The sequence below is a fragment of the Anser anser genome, assembly GCF_964211835.1.
Source record: "Anser anser genome assembly, chromosome: 17".
In the NCBI taxonomy this organism is placed as follows: Eukaryota; Metazoa; Chordata; class Aves; order Anseriformes; family Anatidae; genus Anser; species Anser anser.
In genome coordinates, this window is record NC_139738.1 from 5,364,711 (window position 1) to 5,383,147 (window position 18,437).

The 18,437-nt window shown below is 45.1% G+C and overlaps 2 protein-coding genes across 4 annotated transcripts in view; both read left to right on the forward strand.

The window, feature by feature from the left end:
• Positions 1-29: 29 nt before the first annotated feature.
• On the forward strand, positions 30-5,860 carry UBIAD1 (UbiA prenyltransferase domain containing 1). 3 transcript variants are annotated; one of them, XM_083803156.1, is made up of 3 exons: positions 30-188; positions 493-1,044; positions 1,722-5,860. In XM_083803156.1, exons 1-3 carry the CDS (start codon positions 128-130, stop codon positions 2,207-2,209), a joined length of 1,101 nt encoding a protein of 366 aa, XP_083659282.1. In that variant the 5' UTR covers positions 30-127; the 3' UTR covers positions 2,210-5,860. The 3 variants fall into 3 exon arrangements, with proteins under 3 accessions (XP_083659282.1, XP_083659281.1, XP_083659283.1); XM_083803155.1 differs by having other exon boundaries at positions 42-245; XM_083803157.1 differs by having other exon boundaries at positions 110-357.
• Positions 5,861-5,996: 136 nt separating this feature from the next.
• The window catches only part of DISP3 (dispatched RND transporter family member 3), a 138,277-nt gene continuing 125,836 nt past the window's right edge, over positions 5,997-18,437 (forward strand). Inside the window, exons 1-2 of the mRNA XM_083803143.1 lie at positions 5,997-8,513; positions 13,080-13,169. The gene's annotated coding sequence lies outside the window, so the exon portion shown is untranslated. The remainder of the gene's footprint in view (positions 8,514-13,079; positions 13,170-18,437) is intronic.

The following is an 18,437-nucleotide window of genomic DNA, read 5'->3' on the forward strand; positions in this document are numbered from 1 at the left end:
CGCCCTCCCGGCGCCGGCTGCCCGGTGCCCTCCGCTGACGCCCCTGCGCTTTGTGCGCACGCGCGGAGCCTGAGGCGCGGTGCGGCGCCGCGCCCGGTGTGCGCCGCTCAAATGCGTCCGGGCGCCCATGACGGGCCCAAGGGCAGCCGGGGCGGCGCCCGGCGGCGAGGCCTGCAGCTACCGTAACGGCACGTGCGGCGCGGCGGGCAGGGCTCCTCGCGGCGGAGCCTGGGCGCGTTTCACGGGTCCAACTCGCTGCCCGGGGACGGGAGCCTGAGGCGGAACCCCCCGCGCGGGGCCGTGGTGGTGACGGGGGGGGCGAGGACGGGGCAGCGGCGGCCGTTGGGGCGCGAGCGGGTGAGGGGCGCCCCCCCCCCCCCCCCCCCCCCGGCGTCTCGCGACCCCTCAGGCGCCTCCCGCCTCCCCTCAGGGCCCCGCGGGGGCGTCCCTTCTCCCGTTCCCCTCCCCTCACGGCCATTCTCCTCCTTCCAGGTGCCGCAGCTGTGAGGCGAGGCGTCGAGGAGAGCATGGGGCCAGTGCAGCCGGAGGTCAGCATCAGCGCCGAGAGCCCCCGCGGCGGTGAGAGGAACGAGGCCAACGCCGTGCTGGCGGGCGGTGAGCGCGGCCCTCCCGGTACCTGGAGGCAGAAGTGCAAGGCCTACGTGCTGGCGCTGAGGCCCTGGAGCTTCAGTGCCTCCCTCACCCCCGTGGCCCTCGGTAGTGCGCTGGCGTACCGGGCTGAGGGAGCGCTGGATCCGCGGCTGCTCTTGGGAAGCGCTGTGACCGTCCTGGCCGTGCACGGAGCTGGCAACTTGGTGAACACCTACTACGACTTCTCCAAAGGCATCGATCACAAGAAGAGCGATGACAGGACTCTGGTGGACCAGATTTTGGAGCCTCAGGACGTAGTCCGGTTCGGGGTCTTTCTTTATACTGTGGGCTGTATCTGTGCTGCAGGGCTCTATGCTGTCTCAACGCTGAAGCTGGAGCACCTGGCCCTGATTTACTTCGGGGGACTTTCCAGTTCCTTCCTTTACACTGGAGGTAAGTGCTGAATCCTGTTTGCTTTGAGCCTGAATGTGAAGGTGACAGAACGAGCTGACCTGTCAGAGGGCTTCTGGAAGATCCAAATGATCTAGTTAACTGCCATAAAAAGTATTTGATGATATTTCCTAGAGCACTGGTCCATTAACCTCTATTCTTTGTCATTGACCCCTGTGGGAAGGGATGCACCAAGTTCTTCAGTTGGAAAGTAGCACTGAGGCATTATTATTTATGTATGGCTTTAGGTGCTCTTCAGAACTGTCGCTGAAACTTCTTGTGATGCGTTTCTCACGTTCCTGAGCAGTATAGCTCCCTGCAAATGTTCTTTTCCACTGGTGGAATGTTTTGATTTGGAATGTTGATATTCTTTAGGTGGGGTTTCGCTGAGAATGTAGAATAGCATGTGTTTGTTTTGAGTAAGAAGAGCGTGTTCTTAGTGTTTTTCTGGGTTGGGTAGGTACAAATGTGAGAGTCTGGAGAAATTAACAAGCTACATTTCCTTTATTCGTTTTAGTTTAAAAAAAAAAAATGAGGAAAGATGCTTCTCAGCCATAGCTGCAGATGTGTTGGTTGATTTACAGTATTTCTGTGGGAAGGGCTGATCCGTTGTAATCCGTTCTCTTCTGTCACTTGAGTTGTTTGATGATGCTTCATTTTATGCTTGTGTTTTGCCACAGGAATTGGATTTAAATATGTTGCACTTGGAGACGTGGTGATCCTGATCACCTTTGGGCCCCTGGCCGTCATGTTTGCACATGCTGTGCAGGTTGGTTATCTGTCTGTCTCGCCACTGCTCTACGCTATCCCACTAGCTCTCAGTACTGAGGCCATCCTGCACAGCAACAACACCCGAGATATGGAATCTGACCGGCAGGCGGGTATTGTCACCTTGGCTATCCTCATCGGCCCTGCGTTCTCCTATATTCTCTACACCGTGCTGCTCTTCTTACCCTACCTGATTTTCTGTGTGTTGGCCACACGCTACACCATCAGCATGGCATTGCCACTACTCACCATCCCGATGGCATTTTCACTGGAGAGGCAATTTCGGAGTCAAAGCTTCAACAAAATTCCTCAGCGGACAGCCAAGCTCAATCTCCTTCTGGGGCTTTTCTATGTTTTTGGTATTACGCTAGCACCAGCTGGTGCCCTGCCCAAACTGTAACAGAGCTGTGGAGTCAGGCCTCACAATGCAGTATTAATGCCAATTAACAGGGGATGATGTGGGTAGATGACCCGTTACGGACAGTGGGAAGAACAGAGAGACTGTTTTGAGCTGTTGATTGTGCTTGCGTTCCATCATTTCTGGTCTTGGTTAGCTTGTACAAAAGACTTTAGAGAAGCCATCTGTCAGTTCCTTGGAAAGGGGGAACTGCACAGCTCTGCTTCAAGAGGAGCAGTGTGACCTGAGGACAAGGAGGAGTTTAAAGAAGGTCACCCTTCTGCCGCTGGATGTTGAGTGGCTTTTTCTGTTAACTTAATGAAGTAAGATTGAGTCTCATGCAAACTCTCCTTTCCTTTCGCAAGCGTGGTGATTGCTCTTATCACTCCGTACCATGGTCAAGGAGTCCAGTGGCTCCTGCATGGTAAACAGAAAACACTGCCAAATGTTTGTTTAGCATCATAACGATGTAGGTGCTATTACTTCACTCCCTTGTGAGCGTAATTCATCTTCATCAGTTGTATGTTTTATTTTCTGCTGTTTTTCTTTTCCTAGCTGAATTTTGAGCTTTTCTTTCCAAGCCCCTTGAAAAGTACTAGGTACCGATTCATTCACTGTTGTCTCTGCTTGGTTCTTATAGCCTAGAAAATTCAAAATTATGCATTTCTGTGGTGTGTTTGTGCTAAAATGGAGCACAACTAGCCCACTGCACAAGCTTTAAGCCAAACCCAGTAAATTTATATTCTGCCATAAAAGTTGAACCTGTAAATGCAAATCATGCAACCAAATAGCCCTCAGTGCGCAGAAAAACAGGCTGTTTCCATTTCTGCATTTGCTTAGAATTAACTGTCTGAAAGGACAGCCTTCTGTTTAAGGGGAGCTGATGGACAGGGTGCCAAAATTCTGATTGGACATGGGTTAGTGGAGTGGGAGAACAAACTCTTAGTTTAAAAAATGTATCTTTTTGATGGCCATTCTCTCCTTAGTCAGAGGCTTGTAGTATTACAATCAAATGCCCTAACGTAAGACCTAAAAGAAGCCTGGGTGGTAGCAAAGGAGAAAGATGCAGGGTTTGCAAAATTTACTGCATTGGCTTTGCATAAAAATTAAAACTGGGAACAGGAAGAAGTCATCTTTGGTAGCAGACTTTTTCTAAGGGAATCCAGTTTTTGCATGACTGAATCACATTTAAATGTTAAGAACTCTGAAGCGAGGTTCCCCACCTCTTTTCCTCCCCCTGCACCTCACAGTGTTGTTTTATTTTCTTCTGCAGATCTCACCCATTGATACTTATTTGGCCATTTGGAGAACTGATTGTTTCAATAAATATGGAGCAGTACAAAAAACAAACCATGCCAAAGACAACTGGGAAAAATCCAGTGACTTTCATTGCAAAGATGAATTTGCTCCGTTCTGTGTTACTCAGTGGCAACTGAATTCTCTTCTGTGTTGAAGAAAAAGTCTTTATTTCCTATATGTAGGGTTTTGGTGAGATGCGTGTTTACAGGAGTTGTGAAGAGCTTCACAGGAACTGCTACTGGTGTTGCACTAGAGCTGTTAGTGCCTGGAGCACAGCTTTGCTTTTGAACCAAGTAGGAGCATGCTAACCACTCTATCAAGGGCTTTTAAACATGAGCAATAAACTTAGCATCCTCCATCTGTCCTAGGTAAGTCCTACAGCTGAGAGTACTGAGTGTTGTGTTAGGGGAGTGTGCTGCTAGTGGTGAAGCTGAGTTAATGACACCAGGTTACATAGTACTGATAGTTAAATGACTTTTTATGGCTTTGTGCTATCCAGCTGTTGATCTCCTCCTTTACAGCTGAGCTGTAGATGATGAGGAGCATTCTATGCATGCAGATTTTATAAGCCACAGGTTTGTCTTTTATTTAAATTGGGCAAGTGATCTTTCTAATCTGACTAGGCCCAAGACAAGAAAAGATGGGCTTTGGCAACTGTCTGCTGCTTCCTACAGCAAAATACTTGGTTAGATTAGAAACACGAGAAAAAGCAAACTTTCAGCTCAGGTAGATGTAGGCAGATATCCAGAAGCTTTTGGAAACTTCTTTGAATACAGACATACGCAACACCGTATCTACTCTTACTTTTTGTGTACCTATGTAATAAAGAAGAGCCTGGCTCTGAGACCCACTTCACTTTTTGCAAAGTAAAAGCATTTCTAGAGATGTGGACTGAGCCTGTGGATCTGTTAATCTTAAACTTGTAGATAGATGGGCTTATTAATTTAATCTCAGCATGGCTTTGTTGTTACCCTTTGTAGCAGCTGTGTGCTTTATTTTATGATGGTTTGTTTTTATATAGCTATCCGTTTAAAAGAATGGATAGTTATCTTTTTCTACGCAAGTAGAGTATTAGAGCTAAATTCCTTAAATTAACTAAGACATGGGTCATATGTCCGATAACTGTGTTGTACTGGTGGAGAGAAAGATCTAGGAAATGATCGTTGCTGGAGTAACGTGCGCAACTGTAGTTGTGTCGAGGCTGCCCTTTAGGAGCAGGGAAAGCCCCTGTGCAGGGTGTCTGCGTGCTGATGGGGAGGACCAGTGCTTTTTGTTACAGAGATGAAGGAAGAGCTCACTAGCACACGTGTGTTTGTGGAACACTTTTCAGGGAGGGGAGTTTCAAAGCAATTTAATAGTAAGAATGAGATGAAAATCAGTCTAAAATGCTTTTGCTTCCTAGCATGTGCTGGTTGCCTACAATTCCCTGTCTGTGAAAGAGTGTCATTCCAGGTTCCTGGGGATACTGATAATACATCACACTTTCTTCTCCATGCCTTTGAGGATGTCATTTCACTTTGTGTACCAGAAAACAACTAATTTTTGCCTACCTCACAGGGATGCTGAACCGACATCACTGTCATAGCTTTGAAAGCAAAAAGTGCTTTATCTCTGTGCTTTCCAAAAGTATTATATGCTAGTATTAGAAACAGGTTTGGGTATGAACTAGCCTAACAGGTGACTTAACTGATGTAAGTAGACCAAAATAATCTCCACACAGACATTGAGTAGTAAGAGAGGCTCCTTTATTGGTTTCTTTTGTGATTAGGATGCTGGGTCTCTTTCCAAATCTTTCTCCTCCCCATCCCATGCTACCTTCCCTGAATATAAACTTTGATTTAAACTTCTTACAGGTCTCTCTTGATGAGCCGTGTTGCATTGTGATGCATCTACAGTGGTAGATGAGCAGATCTGTGGCCCACCTGTAAATGTGTCCTAAAGCACCTCCTGGCCTTTCTTATCCAATAAAACGTCTGAATGTTACTGTTAACTATGCTGTGTTAAATTATGTTATATTATTCTGGTTTTGCACATATATTAGTGAATTCTCCTGGAACGAGGAGGGTCTTTGTCTGCAGTGGTTGTAGTAGAAGTGCATGAAAGCACATACCCTTTTTGTGTGGAAGAATCCTTTTATGAATCACATAGTCCTGTCCTTTCATATCATCGGGTACAAAGTTCAGTAGCAGTGATCACCGTACATTAATGGCAGACATCAGAGTAGTGGAAATGTTTTCATCAACGAGCAGAATTTCATTTGATGCAGTTCTCTGTACCACATCCTGTTCAGCATTTGTAAGGCGGTTTCAGCTGAACTTTTAATCTTTTTAATAAAGATGGACTTTTTCATTCTCACCTGTGTGAGCTGCCATTCTTCCAGTGCCATGCTGTCCGCTCTTGGCTCGCGGTGGTTTTATTTGCTCTGTAGGGCTGTGGCAGCATAATGCCTCCCCTTGTGTGTCATAAAGCCTAAAGCACGGTTTGAAATTTTACTGCCTTGGTTACTGGTGCAATCGGCTATACAAATTCATGCCCAATTAGCTTAAGGAGGCTGTTATTTGTCTTATGTGCTTTCTGGCTCTCCTCATATGTGGTTAAAATAGTTTGAACAGTATAGAGAGACCTGAGGGTGTAACTGAAACCATTCATACTCTCTTAAAGTCCATTTTCAGGTCAGTGAAGAGCTATGCCCAAAGCCTATATTGACTGCGGCTGCGTTTCCTCTTCACCATGTTCTGGGGCTTGACGTTCAGTCCTGTTTGGAAGGAAATGTTATTCCCTTGGAGTTATTAAAAGGTGGAAACCTTGTCTTTGTGGTGTATGTTTTCATTTTAAGAGGGGCTTGATTGCCCCTCCTTCACCGTGCTGTTTGTTTCACTGGCTATCTTTGAAATAACACTGATCTACTCTGCAATAAAGAGCTGTCGGCTAACTTTGTCACAGGAGGAGGCTTGGCATCTTTTTAATGAGAGACCCTTTATTTTTAAGGCAGGTGAGACATGCTACCTTCTGCTGATACTTGAAGAATTCTCAGAACTGCAGCAATTCTCTCTGTTCTCCCACCCTGTTTTGACTCAAACTTGCCTTTAAACTTAGAACAAAGTGTGTGCTGCTCTCTTCTGACCAACTGCACACAGAGCTGTGGCCTGAGCCAGCTTCTTAGGAAGCAGATACAATTTACCCTCATTTAGGTTTGCACACCAGTATGTGCTGCATATGCGCTTATTCCACTGATTTCAGCAGAGTTAGAAAAATATTTTAAGACAAAGTTGCTTTCAACGAGTTCATTAAACTTGATTTTTGAGAGACTGTATATAGGAGTATCAGTAAATACATTTTTATGAAAAAGTCTCAACAGCTTCCCTTTTTTCCCCTCAGATGATAGGTACTTCTGAACAAAATGTCCTTTGTACAGTAAATATTCCGTGTGTAAGGCTAATGGTAAAGGGAAACTGGTAAAGAATTATATATATGTGTATATATATACACTTGGAGGGGGAGGAATACACAACATCGTAGAAACTGTTCTGGTTCCAACACCGCCGTGGGAAGCAGACAGCAAACTTGGGTGCTGCTGTTGAAGTTGTGTGTGTGGATTCTTTGTGGAGGTGGGGCAGGGGCAGTGTGAGAGGTGCAGGACCTGCTGTGATGAGCAGAGTTCAGGGTAGATTTAAAGCTTTAATTCCAGAGCTTTTTTGTCTCAGAACTGGAACATTGTGTCTTCTTTGCAATGCTGAAATAAATACGTGTTTGTCAGAAGAGACGGTGAGGCACGGGGAGTATTTGTCAGCCTTTCTGAGGTTTAGAGTGTGCTCAAGGTGGTAGGATTTGGAGGTAATTTCAGAGAATGAAGTGCAGAACAGCAGGGCGTCCACGTACATACAGGCTGAACCCAGGAATCCTTTCAAAGCAATATGATAAAGCTATTCTCCTGAATCTGTCAAAACCAGTCTGCTGAGTGTCCTTTAGCAGCACAGCCTGTTGGGCGTTTAGCTGCTGCTGTAATTGTTCTGCACTTGCTCGTAACACACACTAATGTTTTGTTCTGGCAGCAAGCAGAAAGGACCAGAAAATGACTTGATGGCTTTGTCTTTATTCTCTGGTCTGTTGTGTAAGTGTACAGTCTTTTTGTGGTGCCATCACTGCTGCCTCCTTACCAGATCTGGCCCAAGGCAGTGTGTGTTTGTTCTTTTCCCCTTTGCTTAAGAGGTGTTTTGACAGTCTGTGCTTTTCTTCTAGAGCATTTGCAAGCAAATCACTGACGGGCTAGTATACTAGCAGCCAACTTCAACTCCCTTTGAAGAAACTGGACCTCTAGCAGAAAATGTTTAGGTACTGGAAATTCGAGCAAGATTGAGCCCCTTTTTGCGCAGGGCTGCCCAGGAGGAGGCCGTAATTTCGGCTGTCCGCAGGTGGCAGCATTGCTCTTCCCGGAGCGCTGCGGCATCCTGCGGTGCCTGGGTCCGGGGCTGAGCTCCTCTGCCAGGGGTGCAGCAAGGGCCGCTGCGGGGGGCCGGCGTTGTCCTGGTCCCTTTGGCCTTGTTCCACAGTCTGAACACCGATTCCCTAGGAGAGAGGTGGTGAGCCAGCTCCTGGTATTGCTGCTCCTCTGCCGTTCTACAAGGTTGATCCAAAATCTGGGTCCACTTTTTTATCGAGCCGCAAAATGTTTCATGCAGCAGTCTGTACTGTTATCGGGGGAAGAAGGAGGGGTGCGCCTCCTGCATGGGTGGTGTGAAGGATTGTGCAGGCTCAGGTCAGCACTCCTCTTTATTTGGGAGGATTTGTTTGCAGCCATGGCAGCTAGGAGTTGCTTGTTTTCCCACTTTCAGCTAGTGGATCAAAAATCTGCAGGACTATGGAGAAGGGAGACTTTCCAAATACGTATTTACAACTACCTCATTTTTTGTCTCCACAGGAATTCAGTTTAGCTCTATTTGCAAAAATTTTTAGTGTTGGTCTGGTTGTACCTCGGTGGGTCTCCTCTGATCTCCTCTCCATTTTGAAGGTAAATGGCTGCAGATGAATTTCTAATGTGCAGATTATGGCTTGACAGATGCTTCTGACCCAGGCAGGTAATGGCAGAAACAGGCATTTGAAGAACGCCAGTCAGCTCTATCTTACATTTTTAAACCCTTTGCTGATGGCTTAATAAGCTTAGTGTGGTCAGATGCTGAGAGCATCTTTCAAAAGAGTGGGGCCAAGCTGTGCATCACGGTTAATACAAAAATATCCATCAGTATGGGGGAAAAAGTGCGGTGTCTGCACACTCTGTAGACACTGTGATGCACTTCTGTTCAGGCAATTACCTTTAACACTCACATCTTGAATCGTTGTTGGAAAATCTTAATAATTCTATAGTGCTGTTAAGGGCTTGGGCTATATTCTCCCCATTTCTTAGGTGAGTAGACTGAGTCTGCTGCTTAATCAAGGCCATACACTTGGAGAAGAGTACGTAACAGTTCTCCTTTCTAGTCTGTTACCTTAATAACTCAGCCCTTCCCCTCACATATTGGCTTGTCTTTTAGGTCTGTAGTACATTATTTTGTATTTAAATCACCTTTGGTTGCTTTATATTTAGAATTTTGCTCCTGCTGAATTACATATTTAAGGAATGAAATGCTGCTCTGGCTTTTTTAAGCTATTTTTCTAAGTATCTTGCTATGTTAAAATCTATAGCTCCCAGAACTGCTAAAAAATTCATAAGGTTTAATAAAACTCAGCACGGCTGTCTTATTGCAGCTGTATGTCTAAAGGAAACATAGGCCCAGCACTGCACGGAGTAATGCCCATAGCTTTACTGTCTGAAATAAGTTTTTTGCACTTCTGTATAACTCAGAGTACAACCCAAAATGAACATGTTTATCAAGTTTTCTTTTACACCTTCTTCTGGTAACTCTTAATACTGTCAGTGCTTACCCTATCTATGCAGTTGTGTCCTAGATCCCAGGAGAGTCCACCTTTGAATCCAGATGTTTTAGTGGCCACGTGGATTTGTCTGAAGGAAATATTTGAAAGACATAGCACTCCTTTGGGGTCAGCTGAGAGGGTGCTCTCTCCCTGAAAGCAGAGAATGGGCTTCTGGAATCTTTTGGGTGCTGGGTGTGACTTGCTTCAGGGTTTGAGTCTCTTTGGTCTGCAGGCACAGCGTGGGTGACCAACGAGTGCGTCTATTCTTTTGGAAGGGATCCTGCCCCAGACTTCATGCTTGCACTGTCTTGGAAGAGAAGTTTGCATACTGCAGTTCACAGCCTCTGCGCATGAAAACCCAAATGTTTTTAATTTTTAAAAACTGAACAAATTCATATAAAACTATAACACCTGCCTGTCCTCTTTTGACTTCTTGTAAGGCTGCCAAAGCCAGAGTGGTTTGATGAATTAAAAATCTATGGCACCATTATGCTGCTTTCTCATGAAAACAACAAGGAGGAGAAGCTGCTCATTAATCAGATGGCTCTGTCAATAATGAATCAAGGTGAACGTGCTGGCCGAGTGATGTGTGACATAGGCAGTTTGTCAGGGAGCAAGAAAAGCTCTCATAAAAACATTGGCATGCTTCTCCAAGAGCTTGAAAGCAATGAGAACTCAGCAGTGGGAGAAGAGGTTAGGATCTGCTTCCTGCAATCTAACTTTTTGTTGTTGCCTTTCAGGAGTCTTGTCCTAGGCCAGACTAGTACTGGGCAGCTCTGCTCTTCTGGCAGTGTTGTTAGGTGCTCCTTTAGGTGGGAAATCCTGGCATCTGCTCTTTTTTATTGTTATGTTTTGGCAAAGCTCATGCAGTATTTACCCAAGGAAAGGCCAGAAGGTTGATCATCTCCTCTTAGTGCAAATCCTGGATTTTACAGAGAGGGGTTTGTGCAACAGGCAAAATGCTCCTGAAGTCCCACTGCACTTGGGCTTACTGCGTAGGTGCTTCTCAGCCCAGCAGTAATCCAGCTGCACGCTGACCTGGGAATCTCCCTGCTTCTGTCAAGTGTTCTCCTAGCTCAACTTCCTTCATCTGCTCCTGTTGGGAAATCATGAGGTGGATTAGGTCAAAAGCAATGGAACTGGATGTTTCCAAAGAATATGACACCAATAGGAAAGAACCGCGTTTGTTTATCCATCCTATCCTAAAAGCTGTGGAGCCATAGGCCCATTTTAATAAAACTTGGCAGAGGTTTCAGGAATACTATAGAATATCTCAGAAATACTAAGGTCTGTCAAGCTTTGGGAAAATACACAGCTGTGCTGAGTAGAGTGACCCTAAAAGTACCTTCGTACACTGAAAAGCTGAGGTAGACCCAGCCCCTAGCAGACATCTGGGAGTTCATACACAGCTGTGAGACACAAATCCATAGAACACTTCAGTGGTTCTACTGCCCACATAGGTACTTGGTTTAACAGAGTCCAAATCTAACTAGTGCAGAAACGATATTTTCATGAGGCTGAAAAAAAAATCAATGAAAGCAGTTCATTTGACTTAAAGTCTTCCCCTGCAAGATCTGATTTTGCTACATTTTGCAAGTTTGTAAGAACAAGGAAAGCAATAAGCTTTTTATATTAGCCTAAGAGAATCAGGTATTCAAAGCTACGGAGAAGTCGATTTTTGTCTTACTGCAGGTCCTGGTTAGGCTAAATCTTCTGCATGTCGTGGAAAATAGGAGAGAGAGATGGTGATTATTTCTGTTAACCCCTATTGGACGGGTCATCTGCTCCATACAGAGATGTGGAACCTTGCAAACAAGTAACGGGTAAAGGAAGTTAATGGCAGTAACCGGTGCAACGTGCATGTCCAGCACTGGAAGTGACGGAGGTCAAGCACTGGCCCATGGGTGAAGCAGGCACAAAGCCCGTGTGTTCAGCTACCGAGGCTGACAAGTCGAAGACGTCTGCAGAACCAGAGCTCAATCCTCCTGTCACGGGTGGCATGTTCAGCCTTCTGGTGCTCCCCCGTTTGAGGGAATCTAGTGCTGGGTCAGTAGCCAGTTCCTTGACTGGGAAATGCAGAATAGCCCAGCAGTTTTAACAGAGAAGGCTAGAGTCTTCTTTCCTCCTCTTCTTTTAGGGACGGATGGGAAGTTCTTCAATCTGTGCAGGAAGCAGTGCTTTGTCACTGGTTTAGCACAAGGAATGGAGAAGATACGTGTTTTAAGGTGTCCCAGTAAGCCAAAAAAGGTGGCCTCTCCCTGAATCGACTGATTTACTGGTGGTAAAGGGATAAACCGAATGCCTGTTCCCTATCATGGGCAAATTCAGCCACTTTGCATCCTGCACAGTCTCTGTTTGCAAATAAGGCTGTGAAACGTCACCACACTGGCGGAAAAAGCAGTTTCTCAAACTTTGACCTAACGGAAAGATGGTCTAATAAACCATCTTCCCAGTCTTGTTAGCCATTGTCCCAGGGGCTGATGAAATGATTTTGGATAGATTATTAATTACCCTCTGTGTGGCAGAAGGCCACTGTATGCCACAGCTGAGTCATATTTTTACCTGTGGGGAATAGCTCCACTGCTGTGTAAACCTTAGCTCCAGTCAATATAAATAAAAGAGAGGATGGGAATAACATGCTAAAGATTCATTTGCTTTTTTATGTTCTGGAGTGCAATAAAGCTTTAAGAGTATAGTTGGTGCTGTGCCATACCATTCTTCATCTGGTCTTCCTTCCTTAAATTAATTCTTAAGTAAAAGTTAATTAGCCACCCAGAAACACAAAGCTTCCTCCCCAGTGATGTGCTGTAAGCTTTCTATAAAGTTTCTCTCTGCATTATTCCCCCATAGTGTCCCTGCTTCCTCAGACCTTTGCAGCTGAGGGTTTCAGGCAAAGGTGGGACATCATTTATACGTGGACAGTGAGAGGAGAATTAAGGGGAAAGATCAAGAAGGGACTTGGAGAGGACAGATATATTTATGATACTCAGAAGCTGAAATCCTCTCTAACTTCTTTGTGCCAGAAAATTTATTATATTCTTTTCTTTCCCTTTTTTTTACTAGCTCACAAAGCAGGAATCACATGCTATTCTGTAAGCAGTAAGGGGTCAGTGTTCACACAGAACTTCCCTGCCTCTGTTCTTGTTTCAGCAGCGATAGCCTGAATTCTAAAATCCATATCCCTAATAATTTTCAAGGTCACTGGATCCCAGGATTTTAACTTGTTCAAATTCAAGAGAAAGGATGAGCTGGGGAAGCTGAACTTACACTATCCCAGGCTTTGTAGTTCTTTTGTCAATATCCGTGCATTAAAAGTGCACAAATCCTGCTGATCTCTCTCTTATATGCAGGGAATTTTAGTATTTTATACAGTGCTGATTCATCCGGAGATATTCACCATTTTTACAAAGACGATGATGTGACTCTTATGACTGAAGAGATGGTGACTGCTCCAGTGTGTAAACTTTGCATGTGCCTTCTGAGATTAGAAATGCTTTGTATTTGTCTACTGGCATTCTCCTTGTCTTGTTCAGAAAGATGTCCTAGGAAACCATAAACAAGAAATTGGTCCGTGCCCAGTTTATTTGTGTTTAGGAGTCTAGTTTTGAACAGTGCTCATGGCCAGAAACAGCCACGTCCTAAATTCCTTTCTCCCTTTCTGCAGCCTCTGATACGTGGATCCATGCGTGAGACGCACCTAGAGACCAAAGAGTACTGGGCTGAAGGCAGTGGCACCAAGGTGTTTGTGCTTTCTGTGAGTTGGGAAGGAATGAATGCATAAATGAGTATGAAAGTGATGCAGATTCCCATTGAGAGTTAATTCATCTCTAGATGGTGAAGAAAAGCATCTAATTTTGAAGCTCTGAATGTCTCCTGAGGATTGAGACGTAACAAAACCAATATCAATCTCTCCAGCAGGCTAACCCACAGGAGAAGAAAGCTGATTGTTTTGTAGAGATCTGTATGCTTCTGTGTGTGGGAGGGAGTGTTGTTTCATTCCAGCTTGTGTAAAAAGCATCTTATGAAGAAAAAGTTAAAAGGAAGAAATGTTTTCAGCATTTACTTTAGTGAGGCTTTGTACTTTCTAGGGAAAACTGAATTTGATGTAGATTCTTTTTCTTACAATCAAAACCTGAGCATCCTACACACCATTCTGCTAACTGTTTTTGGGGGAAAGTTGGAATTCTTTTGAGGCCCTATCTGTGTGTGGGGAAACTGGCTCCGGTGACAGGAGGGCTGTTCACAACACTAACACTCGCATTTGTAGAATGCTGATGGCCAAATAGTCTGTGGCCTGTTCATGTCCTTGCTGTGAAACAAGTCCAAAGAGACCACGGTGTTCCAGCAGGCACCGCTTCAGCTTTACCGGGGTGACAGCCCACTCGGGCAGGAAAGGACATTTGAGTGCTGGGAGCTCTGCACATGAGACTGTCTGTAAAAGATGCGGACAGCTGCATTATTCTGTGTCCTTTGGGTAATAAATCAGCCCGGAGACCTTGATCACTTCAGGGACCGGCTAGAGGAGGAGTCATTTACAATGACAAAGCTGATGTGGGTGGACAGAGAAGTAAAGGCAACAAGATGAAGGCAGTGCCTTGAGGAGCTCTAATGGCCTTATAATGCATTTTCAGAGCCCATTCCTGGCTGCAGTTCTACAGGTGGCAGCTGAATCAGAGATGGAAATGAAATAGTTTCATTATCAAGTCCTTACACTTCAATTTACTATAAATTGCTCCAGTCACTGCTAAGTGAGTGACAGGGAAGAGAGTCCCATGGCTTGGTGCCTAGCTCATGAATATCATTTCAATCACTGCTCACTGTAGACATCCTGGATGGGCAGAATAGCAGGTCTATGTGGTTGCAAGGCAGGAGTGAAATGAGCTGGAAGAGCTGTATAAGCAAGCAAGACTGGAAATGGAATAAGGCTCTGCCAGATCTTTGCATAGTCCTAGATCTGCAAGGTCTGAATCCTTTCTGGGATGTGTCAAGGGTCCTGCTGGTCATGAGGGAGCCAGTTAGCAAGCAATCCATTGTACTCAGCCCTGTCCCCGATGCCCCATTAGCTCACTGCATCACCTAATGCTAGTCCCCGTGCTTTGTCCTGGAGCAGGGCTCAGGCTGATGCTGCAGCTTATCTTATTGTCTCACCAACTGGGATTCTGTGCTTGCTAAAGTTCAAGGTTGGGCTATAAAAATCTGTTCCAGTCTGAAGTCTGCCATAAAACTGGTTGCACACGAATGGCTGTATTTACCAGGCTGCAGGGGGAAATGAGCTCAGCCATTGATAAAGGAGAAAGTCTTGGTTTCTGACAGATTTTTTCTTTGTTTTATTTTCAGCATAACCTTAAAAAGTGTCCATATTTTTCTCATGCAGGCTGTTAGCACACTTGTTAGAAATTCTTTTTACCTACTGCAGTGCAAACCTTTGTGGTCTGCAGTGAATTGGCAAAAAAACAGCAGAACGTCATCCATGAGACAGCACTGGCGTGTAAGAGGATTCAGACAGATCCCTGGCTGCTCAAAAGGTGCAGTTAAGAACTTGCAAAATCATCCGTGTGCAATAAGTCTTACCCATATGAACAAGCCAGTGGGTTTGTCTGATTTATCCCCAGGAGCCATGAGGGTTGGATGTTCTTTTCGCAATGTTCCTTGTGCTGCCACAGCCAATTTAGAGACCTGGAAGGTGACAGCATTTTGTCTGATTGTCCATGATTGTTATTCCTCTTTCGGCACCAGTCTTTGTCTAGTGTCTTATTCAGAAATGAGCAGTTCCTTGAGGATGCTTTCTTTTCCAGAGACACATTCCTTCTCCTTGTTAATTGGTAGAGTCCCTGTACCAAACATTCAGTGGTTGCTGATAGCAGCAGTACTACCAAGAAGACATCAGATATTGTCTGGACTGTGAACTTCATGGGCCTCTGTGAACTGACCCTCACAAACCATTGTTGATTCGGGCTCCTTTTTTTAAAAAAAGAAAAAAATTATTTTATTTATTTATTTATCTATTTTTTGTTTAGGACTAGATTTAAGCCCAGCAATGTTTCCTGTTTATTTTCTCCTAAGATGGGAATAGCATGTTTGACTTGTTCTTTGTGCTCTGATCCCGTTTGTGAAGATGTTTTACAAGAGCTTGGTTCCACTGTATTTCCAAGCTCCCCTGTGCCATAGCCGAACACTTCACGGTCCTTGAGAGATGATTTTGTGATGTAATACAGGTTCTCTGTGAAGAACAGAACACCTCCCCATCCCCATGCTTTTCTGCTAAATGCTACTGCCTGTCAGCACCATAACCTCAAAAAAACCTGACAACACAGCAGGAATACTACCAAGACAAGTTATCTTCTGAGCACCTCATAGTGGACTGCTGGATCTGGGCTGCAGAGGTATTTATCTGGCTGTGTTTAGGCAGGAGCAGGCTCTCGTGTGTAAGCTAGCACCCTTTAGAGAACGGACTTTATGATTCTCTGTGTTTGCAGGTGTGGTGGGCTGTTGTTCCACAGCAGGAGAAAGGCGTGTGCCACTGGCTCTTCCAGTGAGAAACCCAAGACAGAAGCCAATCTGTCAGCACCTGACTTGCCTGTATCTGCACCAACCTTACTTTTCCCCTCCTGTGATGATTTCCAGATTGTTACCTTCCTCTTGCAAGCAGTGTTGGAGCCTGTGCTGGGTCATGTGGTGTCAGACTAATTGGGCACCTTCTGTCCCAGCAGAGTAAACTGAGATCATAACCTTACGGGGATTAGGAATCCAATTATCTGGAGAAACAGCAACCAGATTGAAATATCCCTTCTAACCTCTTATTGCTTAATATTCCAGACCTGTTCCACCTCCCTGCACTGGAAGTTTCAAGTCACCTAATAAAAAAGATTTGAATTTGCCTTAAATAGCTTCCATAAAGATTATTATTATCTACTGATAATTCCGTCTCTGAACCTGTCTTGAATACTTTCTGGATCTAGATGAGCCAAAGAGAGCTAGCTGATGGCTTTAAAAGACTACACTTATTTACAGGTCCTCTAGCGCAAGGGCAAGGCAGATGGCTTGTGCGATTAAGCTGTGTTTTTCGAATGCCTAGGAGGAGACTTTACTCTTCCTGCCCTGCCATTTCCAGTTTGATTTATGGAACTCACCACTGCATGACAGAACTGAGAGCTAGCTACAAGAACAAAACTGAAGACAGGGTTGCAGATGCAGATAAAAGACAGATGCTTCATTATATTGGTAGTGGTGAGCATTTAAACCTTTGCAAGGTTTAAAATGATCATTGGGTCAAGGAGAGGTTTACCTACACTATTTAGCAAAGCAAAAGCATTCAGCACTCAACCAATCTGCGAGAGCCAGAGCGAATGGCTCTTTCTGCAATGGATGGCAGAGGAAGATGATTTGGGTCTGTGAATCCCCTTTTGCATGTATGTGACAGAAAAACAGACAATGTCAGTAAGGGGGATTCAGAACCGTGTGTTGTCTGCAGCAACCTACTTGTTTCTGCTTCCAGAAAGAGTGTGTGGCTCTCTGGGTTCCCTGTTTCTTGGGTGAGCTACAGATGAACAGGTACATTTACACAGTATGTAATCCCATGGAGCAGTACGATATGGAACAAGTAAGAGAATATTTGAGAGATGGAAGATGCAGGCTAGCGAATGGGAGTGCAAGATGTGATCCAAAAGCATGTCAGTTTTACACTGAGGCCCAGGGAGGCTTGCGTGAGCTGAAAGCACATCTGTTTCCTAGCAGAGCATTTGCCAAACTACTATTTAAGGATCTGCCTTGCCTGTAGATTTCTGCAGAAAAATCTGTGTGCGCCAGACCTCCACTCCTGATCCAGGAGATGGTAGTGGAGGAAGTCAACAAAGCTCTAGAGTGCATGATTGCAGCATGCTGTGGGAATGTTTCCTTCTACTTGTTTGGTCCGACAGGGGGACAGACATGGTGGGAACCCCAGGAACAGGAGAAGCACTGTGAGACACGGAGATTATTGCCTCCTGCACCACCATTTGTTCTTCATTTGCAGCCTCACAGAATCTGTTCTAGAGCTGAAATGAATTTTGTGATGTACTTACTGCTTTTCATTTTGGCCTTAGATATTTTTCCAAATTTTTCACTTTCTTCTCTTTACCTGCTGAGGCAGACAATGCGTGTCTTCCCTGCTGCTCCGGGGCTGCCGGGCAGCACTCCTGCAGTCACTGAAGACAAACAGCAAAGTTGGAAGAATTCAGGGGCAGTAATGAGGAGAATGTGGATCGAATCATGGAGGGCCCTGGCAGGCTCTACTGCTTCCACTGCTTTCAAACAGAGCACCCCTGGGAAACAAGCACCCTATGAACAGTTGTTTTCCGTAAGTCTTTAGGGAGCAGCGTGGAGGTGTGCGTTTATTTTGATGGCAAGATGGAAAATATTAGAGCAACAGGCAGCGTACAACAGGCTGTTCCTTAACCTGCCCACTGCTTGTTCTCTGTAGGATACTGGTCTGTAGTGGGAATTTTCCCACCAAAGGAGTTAGGAACATGTATAACTTGTTCTCGTCTGGGTTTGGGGCACAGAGGTTGCTACACCCATTGTTTTTTATTAGTTTAATCTATGTTGAAGTCTACAAATAAATGCTGGGACCCAGGTGGAACAGATGAGATGTGACTAAGTTCCTGGATGATCGATAATGAGCAGGGACTGGAAAATCAATTGTGTTAATTCCTGGCTTGTCACTGGGATGGAGAATTAATGAGAAAATCCGTCTAACTTAATGGTATTTACACATTATGCAGAATGTGATAAAATTGTCCTCAGGTGCCGCTTGGCATCACAATTATGGGATTACTGTAGATCCAGAGGCAGGAACAGAAATCCACAAGCACAAAAACTCCCTTCGCAAACAACAAACAAGTGATGACTGACTAGCTAGGAGGGCTGGAGAAAAAACCAGGCAGGCATCATCTTTTTCTTCTTGTACTGCACACTTCAGGACTGATTGCAGGGGCTGTGACGTTGGTGGGTGATGATTCGTATTAAATGTGGCGCTGTGCTGCTG

Excerpts from the sequence above, each read along its gene's own strand:
- UBIAD1 (XM_083803155.1), top strand. The coding sequence starts at position 128 with ATGACGGGCCCAAGGGCAGCCGGGGCGGCGCCCGGCGGCGAGGCCTGC. Across the intron at positions 246-492 it reads AGCCTGGGCGCGTTTCACGG|GTGCCGCAGCTGTGAGGCGA; the intron begins GTCCAACTCGCT and ends TCCTCCTTCCAG. Across the intron at positions 1,045-1,721 it reads TTCCTTCCTTTACACTGGAG|GAATTGGATTTAAATATGTT; the intron begins GTAAGTGCTGAA and ends GTTTTGCCACAG.